Consider the following 27,888-nt stretch of genomic DNA (forward strand, 5'->3'; position numbering starts at 1 on the left):
TTTTCTATTATACTATTCGTGGGAGGCAGAAATCCAGGATTATTTGATGACGCAGGTCCTTCAAGGTAACTAGGACCATGAGTCCTAAGTGCTCTGCAGGGTTAAATGAAGAGACAAAACTAGTTAGGTAACGGGAGGCGCATCCGACCATAACTCCACAAGGCGACGTCTGCTCCACACGTATGGACGTGGGGCAGAACAGACGGTCTGGAACGGTGCAGAACATCACCATGTTGCGCTCTAGGGTTAGGCCCAGCGCATTGCCTAGACGGTGCTAACCCACATTCTGCTGACTCGAACACAGCAGGGATGCGCCACAAGACCAGTGGAAAGACGAATGCTCCTACAGTCTGTTTAAAGTAGCACATGCTGCATCTGAATGGCTGACAGCAACAAAGTTTAGATGAATACAGCACAGCAGAGTCTGACACTGTAGTCAGTATATTTTAACCACAGCATAATAAACAATAAATGTAACAGTATCTAACAGTATAATAATACTAATAATCTAAAACTCAAAAAATGTCTTTGGCATGAGAGTGTATCAAGAGTCATTACAAAGTCTCTGACTGAGCATGTACTTTAGGATTAGCTAACCAAACGATGTGTTGCCTAATGAGTGTGTTCAGGCTCAGTGTGATTTTCACAGGCGAACGTTCATTAATGTAGTGCATGTCCCGAGAGCTCTCTTCCTGTATGGTATGTTCTCTGGACAACCAAATGGTTCTGCCTCTCTCTCTCTCTCTCTCTCTCTCTCTCTCTCTCTCTCTCTCTCTCTCTCTCTCTCTCTCTCTCTCTCTCTCTCTCTCTCTCTCTCTCTCTCTCTCTCTCTCTCTCTCTCTCTCTCTCTCTCTCTCTCTCTCTCTCTCTCTCTCTCTCTCTCTCTTTGGAATCCTTAAATAGGCTGTAACAAATTCATTATGACTACTTATTTCTGTATAGCGATATTCATCTGTTCTAGAAAGAACAATCGATGTGCCCAATGAAAACTTTGCAATCCATCCAGATGAGTCCTGCATCTTGAGCAAAATCAGGTAGCACACAGCTAAAACAAATCCCATCAAACGTGGAAGAAACAAACCTGTAAAAAGACTAAGAACTTGTGTTCCGTTCAGCCAGCTGCTGACTGATCTCTGAGAGGAACTCTGACGTGAATGAAAAGCATCCAAATCCTTGTTGTCATTCCCATCAGGTCCTGGTGATCATCCCGCTGAAGCCTCTGACCTCTGAGCTATTTACACTTCAAACATGGCCGCCTTCTCCAAGCTTTGATTCCAGCAGGGTGCCTATCCCACTCCCAGGGGTATAAGTTAAGCCCTGGGAGAAAACAAGTTAAATAAGTAGTTTGGATCATCAACTTATACTCACCCAAAATATTTGCTTAGATTCCTTTTCACCTTTGTTTTCATCACTAGGTGAAGAACTTTCACTATGAATGTATGAGAAAGGGAAACAATACTTCCAGAGACTTAGAGAATGCTCAAAGAATACTTATTGCTTAAAAATACAGGAACTATAATGAATAACTACGATCACGTTTAGTGTTGCTATACACCTTATAACTTACTGATTTGGTAAATGTTTTGGGGCAAGTGTAAACAATTTATAATTGTATAAATCGGCCGATGTCATATGAACATTTTTATTTACATACTTGGACATGTCATGTTATATTGATGAACAGCTTTAAAGCAGTTTCAAGGCTTTATTTTCGACTGTACACTTTCTACCAGTGGGAATGTGAGACGAAGTCCATTTATAGACCCTCATTGAAGTCCCCTTTTGCTGATTCAGATGTTCCTCTGGGATTTTACATTTCCATTTCCAGAGACTATCCTGTCACTTAAGTTTTCATAAGTAAGTGGGAGATGACTGTATGAGGAGACGACTGCTCATCCAGAAAGCCATTATGGTTCCCTATGGAGCCATTACGGAGAGGAAGAGGAACAGCAGAGAACAGGACTGTTATTCACCTTGAAGACCAAAAAGTGAAGAGCATTAGTCAGTCTGACAAAAGAGACCGTCATTCCAAATGCACTTTTTAAAAACGTAGACATTGAAACTGTTTAATGGTGTTCAATTGATATGCTTCAGTGCAAAAATTGTGTTAGAAAATAATTCCCACTTATCTTTTAGCCTCCTTTTTAATTTGGGTTTATTTAGCTTCTGGAAGCAGCGCAGTATTCATGTTTGCATAATGCATCTGCTTGTGGCATGCAGACCATTTTTATTTCCGTTTTTTTTTTGCCAGCGTTGGGAGTATCGTAATTCATTCTGTATAAAAAAGCTGTAGGACATGTTTGAAGGGTAAAACAATATATTCCCCAGGGATCTTGAACTTGTTGGGCTAAATAGTAATCAGAAGCCAAATTTATACTCCCCTGAAGGTGCTTTTTTTAAATTTGATTTTATTGTATGCCGTGGCACGGAGATGAACATTTTTGTGTGTTTCAAGGGACAACTAATACACCACTAAAGCAACATTGTACGAAACAGCTTTGCACTATATCACAACACATGTGAATCATTATATCCTATCCTTAAAATATACTGTCAAACACACACACTCATAAACAATAGTTGATAACAGCACATCCTGAAGTTCAATGGAGCAAGGAACAGGCTCTTTAATCATGTACACTGCAGTACCAGGCCAAGCCAAAGGGACTGGAAATGAGAACTAGCCTGTATAGCTAATTCTGGCACATGATGAACCCAAGGGCTCATGTTAGTTGATGTGCATTGTCCTTCCTGAATTGAAACCAAAAATAAACAGAAACAAGTGTTTTAGTGGTTACCTCGCTGTACAGCAGTATATGATGCTAACTATGATACATGCCATGCTTCCCTGCAGGATCCTCATTGGAGGAGAGGGTGAGGCTTTCATCCACCTGCACAGTGGAAATGTTAAGGAGAGTCAGGGGATGCAGAGCTACTGAAGGACTCAAGCTCAGCTCAGGGAACTGGGTCTTGGATAATTTGAGGTCAGCGCAAGGATGTAAGGTTTCAATTCTGTGGGGCTATGCCACTTGAGAATTTCAGCGTCAGAGAGGGCTAGAGCCCCTTGTATGAGGAGCTACGGTCTGGAATATAATTGAATTTATTTCAGACGCCAAGTTCCATATGAAATAACAGACATAGAACTATAAAAAAGACAGAAAAACTAAAAGATACAACATACATAATACAGTGCATTAAAAAGTCTGAAGACTTTTGTGCCAATGTCGTCTTAAGTCTGAAGTAAATCGATAGCAGCTCTTTAGAGGGTTGACCAGAGCCTCTACTATACAGTTCTCAGACTTGTCCAGTCGACACATGAAACCATACATCATTGTCTCAAGAGCGCCTCACAGGTTGGTACGTGCTTAGACACAAACAACTGACTAGCACTGTGCCACCTAGGCACATGAAGCAGCAATCTAAAAGCATCATTGTAAGCTACTTTCGGTCTCTGTATACTCCTTTTCCTGTGATTAGACCACAAATGAGCAGTGTACAATGGTGTTATGTAGGTTCTAAACAGGGAACATTTAACTGAATCTGAGCACATAGAAAACTTCCTTAGTAACATATTGGCCTGAGAATATATTTTACAGCGCTGTCAATATATATCGTTGTCGTCTGTCCAATCATCAGAAATTACATGGCCCAGCTATTTTATTTCCTCACAAGCACCAAGGGGACTGCCAGATAAATAAAAGGTAGGGAAGGTTAATTTCCTGTCCTGATTACTTCTGAGTATCATTATGTGGCTTTTCTTTGCATTATATTTTATATCATGATCTATGCCATACTGAGAGCACACCCTCAGCATCTGTCGCAGCCCAGCACTATATGGGCTGAGTAAGACCAAATCATCTGCGTACATCAGATGATTGACAATAGATTCACCTGCAAGACAGCCTGTATTTGTCTCATTCAGTTGGCTTGATAAGTCGTCCACATAAACATTAAACAAAAAGGGAGATACATTTCCTCCTTGTCGAACTCCGTTACCAACATAGAAAGGAGCTGATACAACAGTGTCCCATTTAACATGAAAAGTTTGATTGGCATACCAGAACACCAAAATCCTCACAAGAGGTTTAGGGACACCTCTCGGTAGCAGCTTCATAAACAGTTTTTCATGACAAATTCTATCGAAAGCTTTGAAAGCATAAATAAAGCATAAAAATACAGATGAATTAAGACTTGTGTACCTAGAGACAATCTCCTTCAGAGCATAGATACAGAGATCAGTATGTTTTTATGTTTTCTTTTAAAACCAAACTGATCGTCAGCAGTCAGAACATACATTTCCAATTTCATTAGTAGAATTCTCTCAAACACTTTAGACAAGATATTGGCTAATGCAATGGGTCGATAGTTGTCTATGCTGTTCAGTTTACCAGCACTGCAATGAAACAGCACTGCCTTGGAGTGATTTAATTCTCCCCCCAAAACTCCCCCCCCCCCCAGTGTATCAATTTTACTGTCAGAGTCTCTGACTCCAAGCCACTTCTGTGAGTGGTTATAGGAGTGTGTACTGTACCTGAACTGTACTGCACTGGTGCTTCCTTGCTTGAGTGCAGTGTAAGATCCCTCGGAGCAGGAAAGCACAAGCTGTACGGACAACACACAGTGGATCTTCCACAGAGGATCACTTGGCTGCTGTAGGGATGAAACAGAATGGACTTCTCACTCAAATGCAAAGCTTGAGGGCTGTCAATACCACATGGATTATGTTCAATAAAGCGTGTGAGGCCAGCAAAATATCACAGCACACACGATACCGGCTGATGAGAACAAAATGTCAACTTAAAACCAGTGTCAATCCCCCGGATCAGACAAAATCAAGCAGTAACCTTCTCAGAAAGAATTCCTTCCTGATTCCTTGGTTCAAACCACAGAAATACAGTTGGCAGCTCTGCACTTCTGCTCGACTTTCTTTACCCTCCATTGTTGTATTTACAACAGCTCTTGATACAAGTAAACTGAATGAATAAGGTACAATGTCACAATGTATCGTTCCCCCTTTCAGGCTCTCCATCCAGCGTTTCAGTAGAAGATGCTGCTGTGAATTGTAGAAGGAGGCGGTACAGTGAAGTACTCGCACTGTTCTCTGTACAAGTTCACAGTTCCTGACAGAGCTCTTTGAATATCAGAACCAGATGTCCTAGAAAGTTCTACGGTGGCTGGCGCTCATGCTGGCCTTACAACCAGCATGAAAGAGTCATGTAGACATGCTCCTCAACCCCGCAGCGACGGTACTCTAGTAGCTTCTCCTTAAAAGGCTTAACGTGTTTAAAATTCAGAGAAATAGAACTCTGCAGTCTTGAAGTAATCATTCAGCAATAGCACACCTCTGCACATCCTGAAAGAGCTACTGTAGGGGAATGTTTGAAATCTACCGCAATTACTACCGGAACTATTTGACCATACTCCCTGTGGTAGTTATTTAGAGCACATGACAGAGCATGTGGTCAAGTGTACAAGAGACAGATCAATATGCCTCTCAGTGTGATATACTATCTATTGATTCGTCATAGAACAAACCAGACAACAAAGGCAGATTGAGAAGAGATACGTTTGTGTCAGACTGATAACATGACATGGGTTTCGTCAAACATTCGATCACGTGACCACATTTGTTTACGCCTAAACAAGATTGATGGTTGCTTTCAGAGACACTGAAGGTAAAACGGATGATACTAAACCCACTGAAATCGTGCCAAAAATCTCTGTGTGAAGGCTGATTCTACTGCCCCACTTCCCATGCAAATGCAGCAACGCTGGAGAACGCAGGAGCATGAATACAACCCAACTTTCATGCATGTTTCTTGGTGTGGTCGGAGGTCTATTAAACTGGAACATTCCTCTACAGCTCTCCTATGCACAGATCACGATGCTCCCTGGAGCCCTCCTATGTGCATACATCGACATAAAGAAAAACACCCAATGTTTCTAATCTGCAATTAGTATAAAATGAGTATTGGGCAAAAGCTGAGAGGCACAGTTTTGTCGTGTCTCCAGAGCTTGAACTGTAAAACCAGAGAGGCAACTGACACACCATTGAATGATTCACCACACACAAGCCCTCACACTGTACCAAAATCTCCTTTTTAAAATCTTTTGGCATGATAATGTAGGAATGAGTTGTTGTGGCCCCAAGGATAACATAATTAGATCCCTGCTGAGATGTGATCCATGCTGTATTTGAGTAAGAATACCATTCATACAACAGTTCAGGGAAACAAATTTGATATCAACTTTGGCAGGGACATCAATAGTTAATGCGAGAGCACACATTTGTTTCGCATTCATTTGAGCACAAACACTGTTTTTTTGAGCTTCATGTAATATTGTTTTTATGTTTTAGTCAAAATAAGATGATCGGTAGGCCTATCATTTAGAAACTTTCTTTAGTTTTGTAATGTTTTCTAACCTACCTCAATTCTGACTTGTGTGCCGAGTCCGACACCTGGACTTCTGTGTGCGTGCAGCTGCAGTGGCTATTTGGCAAGCTCAGAAGAGTGCGCTAACATGGAATTCTGCGTGCATCGGTTTGTGTTTTCGGTTAAACTGCTTTATTTTTACAAAAGGTTTTTTTACTAAATGAATGCACTTTTTTACTAAATGAATGCACTGAACCATAAAGTAAATTGTTAAAACTCAAACTTTAGATTTTACTGGGGCACAGCAGATTTATACTGGGGCATGTGCCCCAGTAAAAAGGGTCTAACGACGCCCCTGTTTGAATGTGTAAAAAACCTTTGTTCACACTGTATTTTCAAGCTGTGTTTTACATCATGGCTGGAGATGGACCCTGTACTGGAAATGCAATGCAAGCCATGTTAGATCTGAGCAGTATTGCTCGCACAATAACCCCTTAAACAACACTCCGGGCTGAGTCAGGGCTCAAATGTTTTGCTTGTTTCATTTTTGGAAGACAACAGGGACAACCTCAAAGCAATCCTACTCTGTGCTGGGTCCCCAGTGTGTGAAGCGAGTGGGGGTAAAACTCTGCCACAGGAGACCCAGTTTTGAGCCTCCTCGGGGCGAAAAGGATTCAGCACCATGAATATATTCCATTTGATTTTCCCCAGGCTGCCACATCTCCCTCCGGTTTCCTCCTGTTCAGGAAGTGAATACATTAAAGGACAAGAAGTAAAAACAGTTTAATGTTTTGGGGGCTTGTGGGTGAGGGGAGGGTGACAAGAAGAGAGATGGGGGACAGGATCGAAAGTGGAAGGCGGTGGCGTTATCGCGCAGCCTCTTGTGATAAGTAGGCCTTCTGCTGGAAACCGGGACTCTTATCATAAGACAAAACAAAGATAGCAACCGTTAATTATCATTAGCTAACTGATGCTGAGCTTCCAACAAACTGGTTTCTGGTGACCACATGATTTAAACAGAGAACCACTTCCAAATGAGAAGAGTTTATTTATCGACGTGTTTGCATAGGAAGTTGTCACACATTCCTCTCTCCCCAGCTCCCACACGCCTGCTCTCACACAATGTTTAACAGCAGAAATCAATGCTGTGGAGAAAGAGGACTCCCTCAGTTCTGCCCACAGCTACACTGTAATGCAGAGTCACAGAGTCACGGAGTGTGACAGTGTTGTTTCCATGGCAATGTACTGGCGGTGTGACGAGGACAAACAATGTTCGGCTTGGAGGGATGGTGAGTGAGGACGTCTCCGCTTACAGAGTACTCTGCACACTGTGTCAAAGTCAGAACACAGTGCTTACTATTCAAACGCCAGACGCTCTCTCACTCCCAACGTGTTGGAGGACATTGATAATTGGATGATGGATGAGCCCCCCTTATTGTCTCATACAATCCCTGTAAAGTGAAAGGTTGAAAGATGAGTATAAATGGTTTGTTTGTTTTCCACAAAATGCCAAAGATCCGTGAGGTGGCCTTAGTTTATGGCCTGGTGGACAGTTATTACAATGCTCCAACTAACCAACCTGAGATTTATACCGGGGTTATTTGCTGAAAATGATTTGCTTTGGAGAGAACAGTTTCTACTGTGATGATCCGAAGATTTCACACAACTCTCCTCGAATGGTCCATCTTTAGTGTCCTAGGAACTGAGAAAACAGATGATGATGAATAACCTGCTGTGATTTACTGCTGTAGCACTGCAAGTTCACCAAGGGGATGACTTACTGTCATAGGTAAGTTTAGGTGCAGTTCCATGGGCATATGCGAAGCCCTCTGCGACATAGGAGCTATAGAAATAGAATAAGATTTTGTGGTCCGTAGTTAATCTGTACAGTCCTAGAACTGTATGTACTGGTGCATTCAGGTTTATGTGAGTGTAGGGTTGTGCATGCATTGTGTGATGTTTACTGTAATCTTTATGATATTGCTCGAAAAGGCAGTGAGGGTGCCCGTGGCTGATCATTTCCCAGATGTTAATTTCAACCAATCGCCAACTGCCCTCCTAAGGCCCTCATAAGGCGATCCATCTCAGTTATCACCCAGACAACTCCATGATGGGATTTCTCATCAATATCATGCATGAAAACTGCTGAGCCATGAATGCTTCTTTAGTAAGTGCAGCAGGGACTGTCATTTCACTGACACACAAGGTGTGATCGGAGGCTGTTTCCTGTCAAGTTCAAAAGGATGGCTACAGTTTATTTGGAGCTCATTTTAATTTTGGTTGAAAGGAGTGCTTGTCTTGATTTTTTTCGGAGATAACAGGTATCTAATGGTTTCATTGTTGGAATAAATCAACTTTTGGGGTTCTACTCAACTGGTAAAATGTGTCTAAAAAGTGTGCTGCAAAGTTTGGTCTTGGTATCACACCACACACAGTAGTACACAAATAGAATTGCCCCCCCACACACACTCAATATCACACTTGTAATGGTAAAGCTTGCAGAAAATGCCAACTATCAATGGAAATGACGGTCTTCTGTAATTCCATCTCGTCGTGATCCAAACACAGCTCCAGCAACTACAGAAAACAAGTAAAGTTTTGAAACCGTTTGAAGACTCACCGCGTGCTCCTCCAGGCTGAAGACATCGGCCGTGGTTCTTTCTGGATGGTTTTCATAAACAACACGACAGGATATTGGAAGTTGATTAGCATACTTCCTCCCTGAGTGGGAGTGCTTCTGAATAAACGCCGCCGACATGCTGTCTTTTCAATAATCAAGTCCACAGTAACGAGTTTCAAAATGGACTCTTAACACTCTATTACTGGTCTAAGTATTGCTTAGAAATGACCTTTGTGCGGTCAACAGATTATTATTTTTGAAATCCCATTGAGGTTTTGTTTGCTTCGGGTTTAAACACTCTTGTTTCAGACTCATCTCAGGAAAAGTCCAGCCCTCTGTGAACTGAATGATTTCTATGCATGTCTAATATTTCCTTGGTTAAAGAACTGCAATGATTTACACTTGAATTATAAAAACCCACTTGAAAAACGTTTGAAAAACACACTGCTGTGGCAGTGTTCCTGTCAGTTTACATCACTGCTGTCTTCTTTACTTTTCACCATTATTCAGTGTATCTGTCAATGTGATATTCACTGAGTATTTGTGTAAGCGATGGCTTGCTGTTGCTGTTCCTCACTCACTACATGGAGCGGATGAGAAACAATGGATTTGCTCAGAAAAAAGCATGAACTCATATTTATGAGTTTACTCAAATACATCTACTCATCCCTTTCATGGTACATGAGATGATCAGGGCAACCATGAGGCCTGAAACACATTATGATGCGATTGTATTACTGAAACTTCAGCCTGTCTGTCACATAGCAAGGAGTGTCGTTCCATCACATCTGAAAGGGGTTATTACAGTGTCAAATGAAAATGTACCTTGTATATGTTGACAGTTCGTCACCTAGTCCTTCAGAGGGTTTTAAAAGGCTGGTTGATTCACAGTAATAACCTTATATTGCCATCTGGCTTCGTGAGTAACCCACAGATTGATGGATTTGATATAAAAGTGTTATGAAGAGGAAAAGCTAATTATCAGCACAAACTTGGAGATTGCAGTAAAGCCAAGCAAGCATACTGTAAGAGATTAACGTGGAACCACAATAAAAAGCTGCCGCAAGTTTTGGATCCAAGCATAGTTGGCACTGTACACTGAAATGCTTATGTTTTATGAGCAACAGATTTTCTTTGACTATACTGTTTATAGCAACATTTAACTTTCCTGTATTACTTGAAATTATCATTCATCATCTTGTCTCGCCCAAAAGCAATAAGAAAAAACAAATGAAGAAAAAAGCAAACAACACAGTTTTGACTAACCCTATCTATAATACATGTAGATCACATGGTGCTATACTGCACAATGAAAACCCATTTCTACATAAACAAAAAACGCTGCTTTCCTTTTAAACAAACTCTGCCCAACTTTAGTCATTTAAGAGGTACCTCAGAGAACAGAATGATCAGAGAGAACTGTAGTAATTTTGAAGCTGGAGAACAGACTGGAGAACAGATTAAGAACTGTCCAGGGTACTGATTACAAAGCAGGGACTTGTTTGAGAAATTCAAACAGATGCAGCAGAACCAGGATAAATGAAATGTTCTAAACCATCTGAGACTTAAAACACTGAAATGAGGATAACAATAAAGGCATGACATTTTTCTTTGATAGTATTATTTTTAATTGTTATTAGTAATCATTTTCATTAGTATAATTGCCTTATCATAATGACGAGAGTAATTAGAGCTGAACCACATCTATGCAGTGGATTTGAGAGGCATCCACAAAGCCCACAGCACCTCTGTCATCACCTGGTCCCTGCCCTCCTCAGAGCTCCCTGTCTCATTCCCAGGACCAATACAGGATATATACTAGATCAGTGGTTTCAACGACCCATTCAAATGAATGGGTCGTTATCTAGTTATGCAGAAGCCTGCTAACGACCATTCATTTGAATCAGGTGTGTTGGAACAGGGAAACATCTAAAACATGCAGGACATCGGGTACTTGAGGACAAGGGTTGAGAACCACTGTCCTAGATTTACAAGTAACTCTACCACATGAGTACATCTACCGTAGATATATTCAACCTGAGATGATTCCAGACCAGAATCAACAGCCAGCAGTCCAATGTGCTCCCAATGCAGAACACTTATAAGTACATCTTCAAATTGGCTCCAATAACCAGATAACTTTACAGGGAAGGCAAGCCAACAGCAGAGACATTTTCAGTGTTTTTGAAGGAGCAGAAGAGGAATGATCAAACAGGCTGGGAACGTGCAATTATGTCAACCAAATACTTTAATGTCACTTTGTTTTATAGATGTATTCAAAGCATTCGGAAATACATTATTACCTTCATCAAAAACGTGTTGTTGCCGTTTATTTATTCCCGTAATTTGGTATCCAGACAGGGCGTAAATACAGTGATAATGTGTTGTAGAGATATGGTCTAACCATCCTGGACGCCCAAGCCATGCGTTTGAGAGTCATTATACTATACTCACATGCATGCAGCTCAATTTCCAGTGTCAGCGTTCGTCATTGCTTAAATCATAAACAGAGATCTTGGGGAGAATCTTCTGGCTCATACATAATGATGTTCATCAAATTATAATCAGTTACATACATGTCTGTTTAGTCCTTTCTAACATGACATCCCTGGGCACTGGCACTGCGAACCCATAAACAACCAATAAACAACCAATAAAGAGATATCTATTGCACTGGTTCGTCTGCAGATCTTCTGTTTCCACGGGAGCAAAACCAATAATAATACAGCTTTGCTGGAACCACGGCAGAGGAGAAAAGGCTTCCTGAGCCCCTGCAAAGAGGGGTCCTGATCAGAATCTGATCACTGAGCTCGTTTCTGTCTGTTGTGGTGGTGAGGGCCTAGGGGTCTCTGCAGAATCTCCATATCACTCGTTCCCCTGCTCTTCTCACACAGATACAGGCCCCAATACTAATTTATGCCACTCTGATTCTGGCTAAGATTACATTTTCACCAGCTGTGCAAATGTGAGAGATGCACATATGAGATTCTTTGACTTTATTATTAATGCAATTCTCATAAATCTAGGGGAACCTTTTCAGCGCTCAAATGGAATCATGTAATTTTTAAAACGGTTCTAGAAGGATTTTCATTGAGTGGGGATCGGATGAAAGCTGGTTATCCATGTAAAAACCTTATCCGAAATAGGAAATAAATTACATCAACGTTTACAATGTGTAATAAACACTGTCTCATGGAGATATAGTCACTCAGACTGTGAAATTTTGAAAAACCCGGTGACTGTCTGTTCTGCATCTATCTCCTAGATCTCCTACACAATATCCTAGTGTACCCATTTTTCTCCTGGAACATGGCTCCAGCTCACACACCAACACCGTTTCATCCAGGGGTCTGACCTTTGTCAAGGTACATTAATGGTCCCCTTGCCAGTGGGGGATAAACATGTATGGGGAAAAAGAACACTTTGAGCATGTTCTTTCAGGTACCCTAAAGAGAAGACCACCATGTTGTTATTTGTCTGTGAACATTCTCTGGTGTGTTTGTATGGGCAGTGTTGGCAAACAGACTCCTAACCTGCTCCAGTATATGTTTATGGGAAACGTTGTGAAACACAACCCAAAGCATCTGGTAGAGGAAGGAGCTGGACAGACCATGAGCTCTGTCTTTCTCCAAGAGCCCAAGGAAACAAGAGAAGAACATGGAGGCACACACATCCCACTTACACAACTACATACACACACAAACACACACACAAATCACACACACACACGCACACTGGAGTACATATTTGAAGTTTTTTGTCAGTAAAGTGGTAGAGGACTAATTGTCATCCTTAGCGTTGCTGAGCAACCGGAGCAGTACAGAACAGACTGCAGCTCTGTGCAGCAGGGCTGTTGTGTTGAGTTCAGTAAGCAAGCAGCAGGTAAGTGGCACAGGATGGAGGGATCAACCACCATCTGCTCAATTCACAGGACACACTGCACTGCTCACAACCGTGTCTAGAGATTCTCCTGCCAACAGACTTAAAAAGAGTATTCTTTTAAACTGATTTCTAGTCTGTTAGTCTATTTTCCTGAGGTTTCCTCCACTTTGTTGAATTCATTTAATCAGATGTGTTTCAACGTTATCTTGCCTGCCATAAAGTGTTGCGCGGAGGAGGCTCGACAGTTTTAAGGTTTGACAAAACTGCAGTGCTTCTATTGAAGGAGACATGACTGTCCCTGGACACTGTTGATTACTGTAGGTTTAAAAGATTTGCTTGATTAAGTGTCATCATCAGCATTTTGTCATTCTTCTGCTACTGTACATTATTTAGGTTTTGCAGTCTGGGCACTGGAGAGAAACAGAATCAAGTCACTGATTTCCAATGAAGTCATTCATATGAAAGTCATTTGTCATTCCTCTTACAAAGCTTTCACACTTTGATTGTGTACTGCACTATTAGACAAAGTTTGGAGCACCAGAAAAAGTCCCTGAAATAGCATTATAATGCTATCAAGAAGAGGCTCACACATAGGCTCCAGAATTTGATTATCCCCAGCAAGCATTATTATGCAAAAGTCCATTATACAGTTACAGCGACACAGCAGGCAGAAGCTCACATTAACATTCCCAATATGGCTGTGAGAAATGCAGACAGAGCTCTCGAAGGGCCTGCTTACCTAAAGGTTAGCCTATCAAGATAATCTCCAGTGTGCTGATACAGAGGCTCTGGGGAATCGGATGCTTTCAAACTCTTTAATGTTTGCAGACATTACCTTTTGACTTTTCAAAACTTCATGCAAGAGAGTTTCATCTTTGTATTTTCTGCAAGCTGATGTTATTTTCTTTTGAAGGCTATTATCATGGCTGTGTTGAACTAGTTTCAGACAGCTGGAAACAAGAACCATAGTGATTTGAGTCCGTAGAAAATCATAATGTGGGAATTGCTGTGAAGACTGTAGTATTTTGCAGTTTGCTACTGTCCATGGTCCTGATTTAGATTTTCATCAGTTCCCACACTCAGCAAGACACTTAGACCGTGCCAGTTCCCTCAACCGGACAATTCTAAATGATGGCTGCATGTTAAAAGCTTTGCCCAAACTTTTGCCTTTTTGAATTTGTTGATGGTCTGCATTCCTATGCATTATGTTGAGGAAGTCTGGCATTGGGAGTACGTTTGACATAAAATGGGGCAAAGTTCTACAGCCGCAAATGAAAATAATCACAAAATACTGAAGGAAGTTGATCATCAACTGTAACTCTAAAATGGGGGAAATTAGCCATAAAGTATCCATGCTGTAGTTTGGGAATAGAGTCTCAAGGCTGATTTATTGGTTCCTTTCTGCACCCACATAAAACCTGCACACAGGAAAACATCCCAGGCTCAGTAATCAATAGGACTTGAACACCAGCGCTTGAAGACAACTGGAATTCACACCAGGCTAAATAAGTGGTGCCAAATGCATCAGGACAGTTACCCTGTGCATGCACAGCCTTGATTTATGTTCCTACTTTTCCTACTTCTAATAATTGTATGTGCCTATTTCCTAAATGCTGAAATTCTGTCACTCAAATTTCTGTGTGTGTGTGTCTGCTGAAGGACTGTACAGATCAGTACCACAGGAAGCAGATGTACTGAGGGTGCTGCAGCCCCCCCCCCACCCTGTTTGTATCCAAAAATAAATAAAAAGAGAGACAACTTTATTTATTTAAATATTCATTTTTCGTTTCAAGGTTGGCAATGAGCTCCATGAACAGCGTACAAGCACTCCACATTTTCAAGCAGTGCCGGTGTATTTGATCAAGGTTGTTAGTTAAGCAACTATGTGTGCACTCATTCCTGTCAGGCTCAATTCTATCTTCTTAAAACTGCTTGACAGAAACACCACTCCCACCTCAACAGCATCCTGTCCTTCGAATAGTCACACATCATTGCAATTATATTCCTCTGCTATTCATTAACCATTCATTTCAAAATAATTTGTCATGCTTCCTTTACAAACGGTCTCATATCAACATAAAGATAACAATTGTCAACATTAATTCATCACTGCTGATTTGCTGAAGTTGTAATACTGTCAATCAAATAATTTGGTTAAAGGGAATTTACAAAGAAGATTATGAACATTCAAACGTATCTCCTGGTTAAGACAGATGTCTGAAATAAGAGGTGGACATAAATGAGCTACAGTATTTAGACACAGCATGTAAACGTTTAGCGATGCCATTAATAACCCCAAAAAGTAATAGCGTTTACAAATGATAAAAATGACCATCCATCAAGCTTTTTGACATAAGAAATTGATGGGATTAAAGCTACAAGTCAGTTTATGAGTGCATATGCCACCTTTCGACCGAACGTTTCAGGGCAGTATGGAGAGAGGAATTCAATAGTTATGAAACCGTGCACTGCACTACAATCCAGTTAGAGAAATCATCTCAGCATTAGTACCTTGTCTGCGCTTGCGCAATCAATTGGCACCTGGTCATATGGACAGTTTAAGTCCAAACCAATTTCCTCGCGTGAAGGGATTGCAGTCTGACTGGATATACAAAGCAAACGGTTTAAACTATTTGTCACTTTCTCTTTGAATTTGGTTTATCTTAATATGGGAGTTGGGACTTTTCGAATTAGCTTGGGCAGTTGAGGACCGGTTGCTTAGGGATTCCGCATTCAAGTGTGTTTGCAGTTGGATATCGGTTGCACTTCTGTAAACACCGTGGAATACTTTGGGGAGAACTTCCGCTCTTTAAATAGACAATAGCCTACTAATTATACGCCAAACTTTCCACTCGGCCAGCTTCTCGGAAAACTCCTGAAGTATCAGGTATTGCAAACGGTCATATTGGTTTTTATACTATAGGCTAGTAGCCACTTTGTTACTAATGATTTATTATTTCAATTACTAGGACACGCGACGTAAAAATGAACCAGACAGCAGGAGCAACAAATACTTATCGAAGATGTTCTAAAGGGGGAAAGGTAAGTCGTAACATTTGAAAGTTCACTTTCTAACACACACTCACCGATTTATTTTAGAATTTGCCTGGATGGGTAGCATATTCTCCGTGGAAATATGTGACAGGTAGCTTTCCTATAGCTTTTTTATCCATAAAATATACGTCCAGAAGACGAAATATATGTTCAGAATGGAATATTATGTATGTATCAAAACATTGTTTTGACACATAAACATGATGTTTTGACGCACATAATGTTTGAGTCGCGGCTACCCTTCAGTTCTTTGCGTTGCATTGGAAGTATTGAATGGAAAAGCCATTGCCGCGGCTGTTGTTAAACCCACACCGGAGCTAACAGTACGAAGAAGTACAGTACGTTACTTTTAAACCGTTTGGATAGGATATAATATAAAAGTATGGACGATGGCATTCACTCCCACATGTTTTCTTTGATGGCTGTACGATTTTCAATTGTGCTGGATGCAGCTGTCTTCACACACAATTTCGCTTATTTACGCAAGGAAGTCTTCTTGACAGTTTTTCTTACAGCATCCGTCGTGTTAGAGTAGCCTAATTAACTTGGTGATACATCTGCGGCTGTAGCCCTAACACCCTTGCAGCCAACCATACCCCTTGTCACAGACCACGTTATTGCTTTCATGGCGAGTTTGTATACATTGTTTTATGTTCCTATGAATAGCCTACAACAGTGTGGCTCTGCAAGTCTTTATTTAAACAACAATTTCCGTCTTAAGTTTGCTCTTGTACTGTGCAGTGTGACCCACATTTTGTGGAGCTGGGGAGGGAGAGTTGGGGGTGACTGTTGACTCTGAGTCACTCGGGGAAGGAGGGGGAGAGAAGAGTTGAGAGTGGGGGGAGGAGAAGATGAGAAGACCTTATGGAGTTTGTTCCTAACGAGACCATTGGAGAGAATATGCGTTCGGGAGGGTCAGGACTCTCCAACTCCCAGCACATCTGGCCGAGTCGGCACGACCGATTCACATGAACGTAAAGAGCGCAGTCGGCCCCTTCCTTCGGTGGACAACCATGTCTGTCTTAACGCACAGTGGGGCCTATCATCTTGCAGATAGTTTGGCTAGTTTTGTCTTGTCTGAAGGCTCTGGGCTCTGGAGGGTTTGATAAAGTTCTCGTTGTGGCTGTTCTATTTCCAGGCTGTTGACAGCCACAGAAGGATCTCATCACACATTAATGAAGAGATGATTAGGACCGCTGTGTGTTGCAGACAGAGCTCCCCCAAAGCATGTCTTGTATTACTGGCATCATCTTCTGACAAGCCTACAACACAGATATTGTTTGGTGTTTTGGTTTAAGTGTACCAATGAATAATAGTTTGTTGCGTCCATGTGTCGTCAGTATTTGTGTTTCCACACCTTTATCTACTCTAACCTACGTTTTAACTAAATGTATTGATTCTATAGGAATGATTTCAAATGAATTAGACACTCATTCCTATGGTGGCCTGTCTGCTGCATTGTCATCATATTAGACAGACTCAAAGAAGGCATCTTAGATTCAGGAATATTTGAAACCCTTGCTGTGACTGAACACCTGCTGAGTTGAACTTTCGTGCTCATCAGCAGGACACCTGTCCTGTTCCTTCCTCTAATCCTCTCCTTCCTGACTGTCCGCCTATCACGTTGCTTCATCGAACGCTCGTCTACAGCAGATAGTTTGTTTTGATATTGCCAACAATTGTAATGTGCAGGAGCCCCCACTAGATGTCGCCATTGTAGAACCGTGGAGACTGGCGTTCTGTGAAGCGAAGGTGAATCTGGTGGATTGTGGAGTACTTGGGTGTTCTGTGTTGTTTTGTACAGCTCAGGCTATAGTTGATTTGACAAATTTATATTTTTACTTCCACATAAGAAATGTCGTTTCTCACTTTTCCATTTGTGGGTTTCAAGCACGATTCTCATCTCTAGGCTTGTTGTGAACTTGGTGTGTAATTAACCAGCTCAATTTTAGAGTCGTTCTGGAACCCGGCTAATCTCCTCATCTTCAAAGATCTCAATGCTCTTTTTATGCTTTTACCCCCAAACTAATTACAATGTCATAATGAGATCATTATAGTGAAATTATATGTCTCGGCTGAGGCACACATAAACAAAAAAGATGAATAGCCCCCAGTAATGAATATGCATGGGCTGCTGTTGTCCAAAGACAGATTAATCACATAACAAAGTCTCCATCAGCTGAAAGGAGATATTGGACTTTCATCAATCACACAATCGGAACAGCCCCCACGGCCTATTGTCCTTCTAGCTCAATATCATCATTACATTAAAAAAAAGCCAATGTTCTATATGTGGTTATTGATTCACATTAGAATATACAGACAACTCGTCTTGAAAATCAGTTTGATTAGGAGGACTTGTGGTAAATAATCCACAGCTCAGTGTGTGTGGAAGAGAAACCAAGGAGGATTCATGGCAGGGAGGGCTTCTTAATTACAGAGGCTTTGTTGGCCAACAACAAGACGAAACGCACCCACAGACACGTGCCATGCATCGATCCCTTCTCCATCACACCAGTTGCAGCGCATAGTTAGTATCACTCCCCAAGTCCCCACACCAATGTCTGTGGAAACGACCATCGATTTATTTTCGAGAGTGCAACCGGAGAAAGGGGAAGTCAGTGCCTATCTAAATCATCTTCACACTCCTGATTGTAGCATGGGAAGTGCTTTCATGCTCAGTGGGTCAGGTGATCTTCTTCCTCTCCTTTTCCACTCAGACTTCACAACAGGATGTTTTGGTGACGCACCTCTACAATTATAGAAACCACAGTTTTTATGTCGAATTTAAATAGTTATTCAATATGTGAATAACTCTAAACCCAGACCTGGTTAGAAATAATAAGTCAACCAACATAGCTTTGCAGCCACCGTTCTGTCTATCGTAACTTCATCTACCAAATCATACTGTTATGGCTTGTAGATGGACATTTCAAAATGGGGCAAATCCAATCTAGACATTGTATACATATCCTCAATAGGCAAAACTGCCCACCAAACTGTAGTTCGCTTAAGAAAAGTGTATTAAAAACAGGTTTTAAATAAGGGATCCTTGGTTTTCTTTATGTGAGCGAAGAGGAAGCCATCTTTAGCAGTGCTTCTTTCAGTCTGGGCTGTCATCATGCAGCGAGCAGTACAATCCCCCTTGTACACCGGGGGAAGAAAAGTGTCCATTATTGTTAGGCCCCTTCTCCTTACACACACACACACACACACACACACACACGCACAGAGATGCATAAACGCGCACACACACACACTTATTCCTCGCCTTTTCCAAACAGGCTGAATCAGAGTCCGAGCGTGTCTTCTGAACTCTCTGTTCAGACCGCTTGGCCTCGGCAGCTTGATGTCCTGTGTGCTGGCCGTGATTGACACCCCGGGGAGCATAATGGCGTGAGTCACCGACACCTCGCAGGCCCTTAGAGAAAACGGCTGCCTCGGCAAAACGCTTGGGTCATGACAGCCCGTCTGGCGAGGTTTCAAAACCAGTCAACGAGGGCTCGCTGAGACTAATGGACCCACAGCAGTGATCAACTGCCATCGGAGGGAGGAGAGAGAGGAGAGAGAGGCGTAAGTCAAACAGTAGTGTCAGAATAACACAAAGCAATGGGCAATTGTACTGTAGACTGGTGTTCAACGTCCTTGAAGAGGACAGGTTAGAAAAGTTTTATATAGTACAAATTATTCTCATAATATGGTTTTCCGTCAATCTAACATATCCATGACATCCATAGGAAACGGATGATGGGTTAAAAAAAGAGAATTCTGTGGTTGTTCTGCAGGTCTGCGTAAGCTTGCCCTCTGCTGTACAACATGGGGAATTACACCCTTTGCCTCAACAACACCACCACATACACATCAACAAGACCTCTACAACACACAATATACACTATATGTATATTTGGTGATTTCGGTCCCCCTCAAAGTTACTGGAGTCTTATTCTGTCAGTCACGAGGTGACACTGCACAACCAGTTTTGCTGATGCCATAAAAGGCATCGGAGTGTTAGATTAGATCAGATTCCTGGCAGTGTTTGGTTCAGTTCAATAGCACAAGTCGATATTGTAACAGGACTGCAACTGGTGGCACCTACTGTAATGTGTTTTTTTTACAGACGCTGTGAGGCCAAAGCTCCTACTGGACTGTACTGTGGGATGTGGAGCAGGGCTCACATTCAGCACACACTGCTTTCCTGGGACTCCATGGCTCCAGTGTTTTGTCATCCCATCGTGCAGCCAGACCCAATCAGGGAGGGGTTCAATCGTATGAATTATTTTTTTGTTTTCCCCGTTTCTAAGACAAAGGCAGAATAAATATCCAAGGCCTTTTCTCCTGCCTGCCTCCTCTTTTTGCTAGACGACACGACCAACAACCTCTGGACAACAGCACTGACAAACAACTAGACAATTCCCTGCTTCTCCAGCCAAACCGCTTCCTCTGGAGTCATACCCAATGTTCATCGTTACACTCGATGAAACCACTGGGACCGCGCATAGTAAATGATCCGACTGCTTTGAATTCTGCCTGCGAGTTTGTGTTGCCTTAGTTGGGATGAAACTGTTGTACGAGCGTCGCGTGCGGTGCCTTTGCTATCCTACAAAGCTGCACAGATAAACAGCAGTGTTCCCCTCATGCAGCATTCTCGTGTAGAGAAAGCAGTCTGTGCCCATATCTTAGACGGCATCCAAAATGGCTGGAGGAGAAGGTGGTCGCGTTTCAACTCCTCCTCTGTGCTGCTGCCCTCTTGAGCAGCGCAGCTGTGGGCCGTGCCGTTTGACCTGAGCCCACCTCCCTGAACTTGCTGTCTGTTGGGCCTTTAGTTAAAATGCATAAAGGTGCCTCTGCTTCTCCCCCCGTCTCCTCAGAGCTGCTGCAGACTTTTATTGACTTGTCGCGGCTCGCTGGCGTAGAACCCACCTTGTGAGCCCAGCATGCCTGCTTGTCCCTGGCTGCTGTATTATGGTATGGGTATTATGCCTGAGCTCTACCGCTGTTTCGCATGGCCACTTCAGTCCGGGGTATGGGGTTTGTTGAAATTGTGTGCTAGGCTTGGGATCCTTTATCTTATGACCAAGCTTATGTCATCCTCTTGTTCCCTTGTTTTGCGTGAGGAGGAGGGAGGAGGGAGGAGGGAGGAGGGAGGAGGGAGGAGGAGGGAAGAGGAGGGAGAGGTTGAGGTTGCAAGTTCAGATGACAGGATGTGTCAAGGTTGTGTCGTTTCCCAACCTCCAGCCATGTTTAATTTAATCTTGTATGACAATGCTGCCATGCCATCCTCTTTTTCCATCAGTTTATATGCCTGTTCATGTTGCTTTTACATCATTGTCTTTGCCATGGGAGACATAACCAAACTAGCAGTGCACCGGAAAGTAAAAAGTAGGACAAGGATGCAGGTGCAGTGTGGAAAACACTAATGTTTCTTTTCTGATTTGGGATCAGTTGTAGTGTACCGTTTCATCCACATGCACAACTGGCCACACTGGAGGATGCTGAACAGCTGTTGGGTGATGGCCTATCTGCTGGGGGCACTCAGGAGGAACCGGTTCTGGTTATCTGCCTTGTCTAATGAGAATCCGGTTTCATCATGTTTTTTGCAACGTACCTAGGATTAAACCGTTTGGAGAATTCAGTGAGATCTGAGATTGCAACTCTCAGGACACGCATAATGGTGCTTGATGGAAAACAACGTCATCTTTGAATTTCATCCAAATGTTCCCTGCTCGGGAAGTTGACTGCTTTGATGTCAGGCTCTGGCCTTTGATATTCAGTTCTTCTCAAATAAATAATAAAAAAATAAAAATTCACTACCGAAGGCCTCAGGTTAGATGCTGTCTTTGTAACTGGTATGTATATTTTGAGATGTATTTTGTGTGTTTGGTGTCTCGTGAGTTGGCTACAGTCACAAGCACGCGCACACACACACACATAACCCAGTAGTAGACTTTATTTCATATTTATTTACATATTTCCTAAAGTGTTTTGAGTGTGCACATGTAAAAGTGCCACTAATCTGCATGCTGAAAACGATTGCCGTGGTTATTACACCCGGCTGATTGATGACTGCTCGGTTGCCCCAGAAACCACCTTGGGGGGTAGTGATATGAGTTGTACCTCTCTCCCGGTATCTGACACTAAAGCATATTCTTGTACTTAATCTTCCTAAATGGGCGTTCACATGAGACATCTTCCCTCCACAGGCCTTGTCAGGTGATGACAGAGTGACATTTCCAACAAGATATCTGAATGCAGCCCATATCTGCACAGCATACTTTCATTTTCTTTTTTCGGACTATATAATTTTATCACTCAGTGAGTTGGCGGCTGAATAAATACTTTTGGAAGAAATGCATTTACCAGCGCTTGCTTCAATCATAATAAAAAAGAAATAATTTACTTGAATAATAGTAACTGATAATTGGACTTTGGACTGTCTTGGTCAATGTTGAATATGTCTACTGTACATACTCTGACTCCCACAGCGCATACACACACCCCAGTAGTTGACGTTTAATTATTTACATAATATTTTGTAATAAGTGTAAGCGTGCACATGAAGTGCCACAGACTCTCCCCCCCCCCCCCCCCCCCCCCCCCCCCCCCCCCACACACAACACATGCCCATATCAACGTCCTTTTCAACTCTCGAAGTGAGGCGTGAGAGAGGGGGGAGGGAGGCGTAGCCCGATGCTGAGCACCAGGATCTCATCACTTCCCCCTGAATGGAGCGGAGCAGGTTAAAGTGATGAATCTGATCTAGGCTTCTGACAGACGCCTGCTGTTCACGGCAACTGTCCCATTAATATTCAGATGCGCTCAGCACATCCTTCAGGACGAGACCAAACGCGTCCTTAAGGAGAAAAGTCATTACAACAACTTTGCCTTCACTCCAGCTGCTGTGATAACACACTTTGTCTATAAGAGAAAATGCAGTAAGATCTGCACATGCCTTCAACCAAATGTAGCAGAAATAATACTACTGTCTCAGGTTTATGCAATATGAAGTACACCGTTAACTATATAGGACTTTTAGAGATACTAACAATCAATTGATTGCCAACAACCGTGTGTAATGGTCGTATCTATTGATTGTGACAACAAATGTTAGATAAGTGGATGTGCGGTGGAAATGCCTTGCTAATAGACCGCCTGGCCGCCAGCATGGAGTCCGCTAGATAAATGCACGCTTTACACCTCTCTGTTCCATTTATCTGCAGCTGAATTCATTAGGGATAATAATTATCTCTCTTCCTGACAGAGGAGGGCAGACAAGGTCAGTCAGACTGTCTTGTCAGAACCACACGCTCCTATATCTTCTCTCCCCCCTTCCTGCTCTTCCTCTAAGGGCAGGAAGGAGCCTTTTATTAAGAGAAACAGAGTTCATGTTGGTACCTGTGCTTCAAAGAAGATATCATGTGACTGATTGAAGTTGTAACTTTCCAAGGCTATGGTTTTAACTGGGTCTGCTTTTCAAAAGAGCAGACAGTCTTTTTATTAAATTCTGGTGGGGGTGCCATTTGTGATCACCTCAAATAAAACTTCCAAGTTCTGAAATGAGTTCAGTACGTCTCCGGGTGTCTGTGGACCAACAATGCCTGGAGATGAAGGCAAAGGTGCTGTATGTTATTGAGGAATGGAGTTGATAATTAACCAATTGATTTCCCCCTCAGTGAGTCCCTGTTGAGTTTATTGTACTGGATGATTGCTGAAAGCACTGTCCTTTTGGCTAATTCTGGGGGGAATCCGAGTCAGGATTTCGGTGGACTTTTTAACACTCACACACTCTTGCAGTTGTTCTGACCTGGGCTTCGTACATTGTCTGGACAACACCCACACACACGACCAGAACAACCAGAGCCCTCATCCTGGCCTCCATCTCCCACAGAGATGGTGCTACATACAGCATTTGTTTGCTCCTTTCGCAGACATTTTTATCCACACAGTAAGTGCAGCAGAAAATCAGGGACTAGAAGTGTCTACAGTGTTCATATCACAGTTTCAAGTGCCTAGGAACAGTCTGATGTTGTTTTAACAAGACCAATGGACCGATAGCACCATCTCCTTCATAGACCTCAATTAATCTCAACAAGGGCATCATCTCAACTATGATTTAGCATGATTCAGCAGATGGTCATACTAGTTCTGTCAGGCTGGCTGGCTAGCTAGCTGTGTGCAGTGGTGGGTACCCATCCATGGCTAGCCATATTCTGTCTCCCAGACCCTCCACTGCAGGCAGCTGTTGTCTGTGCACTCATGGCTGTACGCACAGATGTCCTTGGCAATCGCACATATAGGCTTGTAATTCAGACTCTGCCAAGTACGTCTAATGAGGAAATATGTGTTGCTTTCAGGTGTGGTTAACTCCAGGGCCATCCAGGTTTTGGTACATTGATACGAGTTAACCCTTGTGTTATCTTCGGGTCATTCTGACCCATCAGTCATTGTGACCCACCGTCGTATTGCGACAGATTTACTGCATACAAAGACAAAGTGAAGCATTTTCTTTTAACAGCTAGGCTGTCTCAGACCCCCCACATTGCAAAGGTTAAAAGAAAATTATTTTAATTTGTTTTTGTATTGGGTAAAATTGGGTAGCCCGATGGTTCATTATGAACCTTTGGGTCATGTGACCCGAAGGCAGCACGAGGGTTAAAATTGTGTCCAAATGAGAAGCTTGCTTCCCAAAACATCAGGAACCTGCCTTGTTTTCCCAACAGAAGGCAAATCAGTACAGTGTTTCATAAACACCAAAAGTAATGCTCAATTTAGGTTCCTGTTGACTCATTTGCATATTGGCGTGCTCTCGACAGAACTCTCATAACATGAGCATCTCAGTTCTTCAATTTGTGATCATTTCAGTTATTGAAGATGTCTACTGTATGTTGGCAGTGGCCTTCCATCTGCATACTGAATCCTTCTTTAAAGCACAGCGGGCTTGTCCTGGGGAGACCGTCCTCATTACTGGGTTCAGACAGCACCCTCCGGTGTGATGCATGTTCAGTAGGCTACAGTACACATCCGTACATCTGTCTCACAGTATCCAGTGGCCTAGAAAATCTTTGATTAAACTATACATCATACGCCTGCACTAATTTTGTTAACTGACAGGCAGTGAAAAAAACTATCCTGCACAAATCTACCCCGTCTGTACAGCAGCGTGCCTCTAAAGGGAAAATAACGTTTAGAGATGCATGGAAACTTCTTTATTGGCTAGTGTGCTTCCAGTGCGAACAATTTCCGTACAACTCAGCTGATCAAATGTATTAAAGTGAGATGTCCGCGTTTTAACGGTTCTGTCTGAAGCTTCAACAGTAGACTACTTGACATGCTGTCCATAGTAAATTAGAGTGATTATCCTTATTTTTGTGGAAGCTCTGGCAACACGCGCCGACTGTCAATTCTCAGCGGCTGGATCTGGAAGTGGAATATCCTGTTTCATTCACATAGACGCGCATCATCTCAGAGGGTGGGAAGCTACCCTGTTGTTGTTTTTTACCTTTTGCAAATTAACGTTTTAATCGATGTAAGGAAGTTCCCTCCATTTTTCATTGCTCTGCCTGTACTGCGTAGGGGGAAGAGACACTCAGCAACATTTATCAATCAACAGGATATTGAAAAAAACGCACTGCATTTATGTGTCTGATCGATGCGTAGCAAGCCCACCCGTCTGTGAAGTAGCTTTCAAACCTGGTGGTCTCGCAAAACTGGCAGAGACAGTCAGAAGCGGTCCAAAAGTAAAACGAAGAGATTGTGAATAGGAGATCCGCACATCCCAAAGAAAATGAAGGAAAAGAATCTTATCGAGACGGCGAAAATGCAGGGGAACGTGATGGTAAGCGATTCATGTTTAGCTGACATTGAATAAATATAAACCGATTTTGGGGTGTTCGTATTGCCTACAAACACGGAGTCGGTTCAAAGTAGCCTTCAGGAGGCTAGTGGTTTCCTGCGCTTTGTGGACGCGCAGGTTTGAACTGTTTAGCAAGCTAGTGCTTTGGGAGTAGTGGCTAAATAAAACGCATTTATAGCCCTTTGTTGTGTCTCCATTCATGTGGCTTGTTGGCTTGTTGTGGCGGAATAACAACAAGATACTTCATACAAGAAATATATTAATCATGGCCATGCTGTGTGTGTGTGTGTGTGTGTGTGTATTTCACGATGAAGACAATGTCATCCATTTGTATTACCCTCATAACATTGCAGTTTAATCAGTATCCTCACTGTGAAAGTTAGGAAGTTTTAGTTTTAGTCGCCTGTAGGCCAAGTGCTTATTAAGCATGGAGGGCAGATCCAACCTTTTGCTCTATAACCTCATAAATGTTTCACAACACCTAAAGCAGCAGACTGTATCTCAGTCAGGATTTAAGTCCACCTGGGGAACAAAGTCATCCAGATCACAGTATGTGTGTGAGTCAACCATCCAGTTGGGCTTACTGATTCGTAACAACCCTTTCTTGATCTACCAAAAAACATTAAGTATGTATTTGTTAGTTACTCTGGATATAGTATTTGTGTGTTAGTTTCTCTAGCTGCTGGTTTCCAAGCTTGGCACCTTGTGAGCTATCTAAACACAAAATAGACTACAAAACCAATGTAGTCCTTTCAGGCATTCATTTTTAGATATTTTAAATGATCCCTTTTCAAATTGCCTCTGTGTTCTTATGCTCTGCGTAGCCCCCGGGGTAAGGTCATCAAGTAAGCAGGTGTTGAATTAGGTTACGTTCAACTGGTTATTATTGTCTCCTAAACCAAAGCCCTTTTCCAACAATACAAAATAGAATTCAGTTCAGCCAAGCATAGGGCACTACTTCAATTCTCAGATCTTTTTCCAGAGAAAAGGTGAGTTGGCAGATTGAGCTGTAGGCCAATTCTCCTCTTCTCAGTAACATCTACCTGACAACCTGTCACTTTCAGTTACTCACTAAAGCACGGCTGAAAAGATAGCTCAAAGACTTTCTGTGGAGAACAACAAGCTTTTTCTGTCTTCCCCATCTCAGACGAGACTCCCAAGCCCCTAATGAGAAGTGTGGCTAGCGTTTTACAAGTAACCCTTCGCCTTTTAAGAAATATCAATCTTCCAACCGCTTTATTGAGCAATTTATTGATGTATTCCCATGATTGATGTATTTTGTTCTCTCTATAATGGTTTGTCCACCCCTAGAGACCCATGTAACCATTAACAGTCTTAAAGGACTCATGCTCTAAAGTGCCTCCCCCTCTATAGTCTTTTCTGTGGAGTGTGGGACAAGCTGAGGAGAAAACGTCTGTGTTTCTGTCTCCCACAACAAGGAGAAGCTTGTACACCAAGATCTCACGTACGCCACATGTCTGATGTAACCACGACAACATTCACCAGAACAACCTCAAGTGAAATTGGTTTCGCCTCAACTAACCAAGGTCAAAGGGTTTGTTGTAAAATCTGACGAGGCAGTTTCTGCTAATCAAGTCCAATCCCAGCAACATCAAGGACAACAGGAAGAGGAGAGTATGTGGATGAAGCCTACATGGATTGCACATTGGCTGCCTTTCTGCCGGTTCATTATGAACAGTAACAATGGGCTCCGAGCAACCGTTTACCAGACAGCATCTGCCTCTCTACGGCCTCTGGACGAGAATCCATTTTCAGTTGGCGTAGTTGGTCGTCCTCCAGCACTTTCATTCTGCTTGCTGCTGTTTGCTCACTGCCACCCCAAATAGTGCTTTCAAGGACATAGTGGACAGTGTTGTTGAACATCTAATGATTTGCTGCCTTTGACTGAAAATGAAATGCGTTTTTGTAGCCAGGGCGTTATCTTGCCCCAAATAGGAGAAATACAAACCAGCTAACCTTGCGACTCATTTTTTTTCTCCCCCTCCCATTGCTACAAACAAAGAGAGCACTCAGACTGATAGCCTGTCTCGTCGCATTATCATAACTTCAAAGGCTGTGTGATTGTTTTGGTGCAGAGCCTCTTCAGT

The 27,888-nt window shown here is 42.5% G+C and overlaps 1 protein-coding gene across 1 annotated transcript in view; it reads left to right on the forward strand.

Moving 5' to 3' along the window:
- The first annotated feature begins 15,411 nt into the window (after window positions 1–15,411).
- The window catches only part of dpp6a (dipeptidyl-peptidase 6a), an 83,864-nt gene continuing 71,387 nt past the window's right edge, over window positions 15,412–27,888 (forward strand). Inside the window, exons 1-2 of the mRNA XM_062480344.1 lie at window positions 15,412–15,763; window positions 15,846–15,918. Coding sequence (XP_062336328.1) covers window positions 15,862–15,918 — 57 coding nt within the window. The 5' untranslated portion in view covers window positions 15,412–15,763; window positions 15,846–15,861. The remainder of the gene's footprint in view (window positions 15,764–15,845; window positions 15,919–27,888) is intronic.

Source organism: Osmerus eperlanus, chromosome 15 (assembly GCF_963692335.1).
Source record: "Osmerus eperlanus chromosome 15, fOsmEpe2.1, whole genome shotgun sequence".
Lineage (NCBI taxonomy): Eukaryota > Metazoa > Chordata > Actinopteri > Osmeriformes > Osmeridae > Osmerus > Osmerus eperlanus.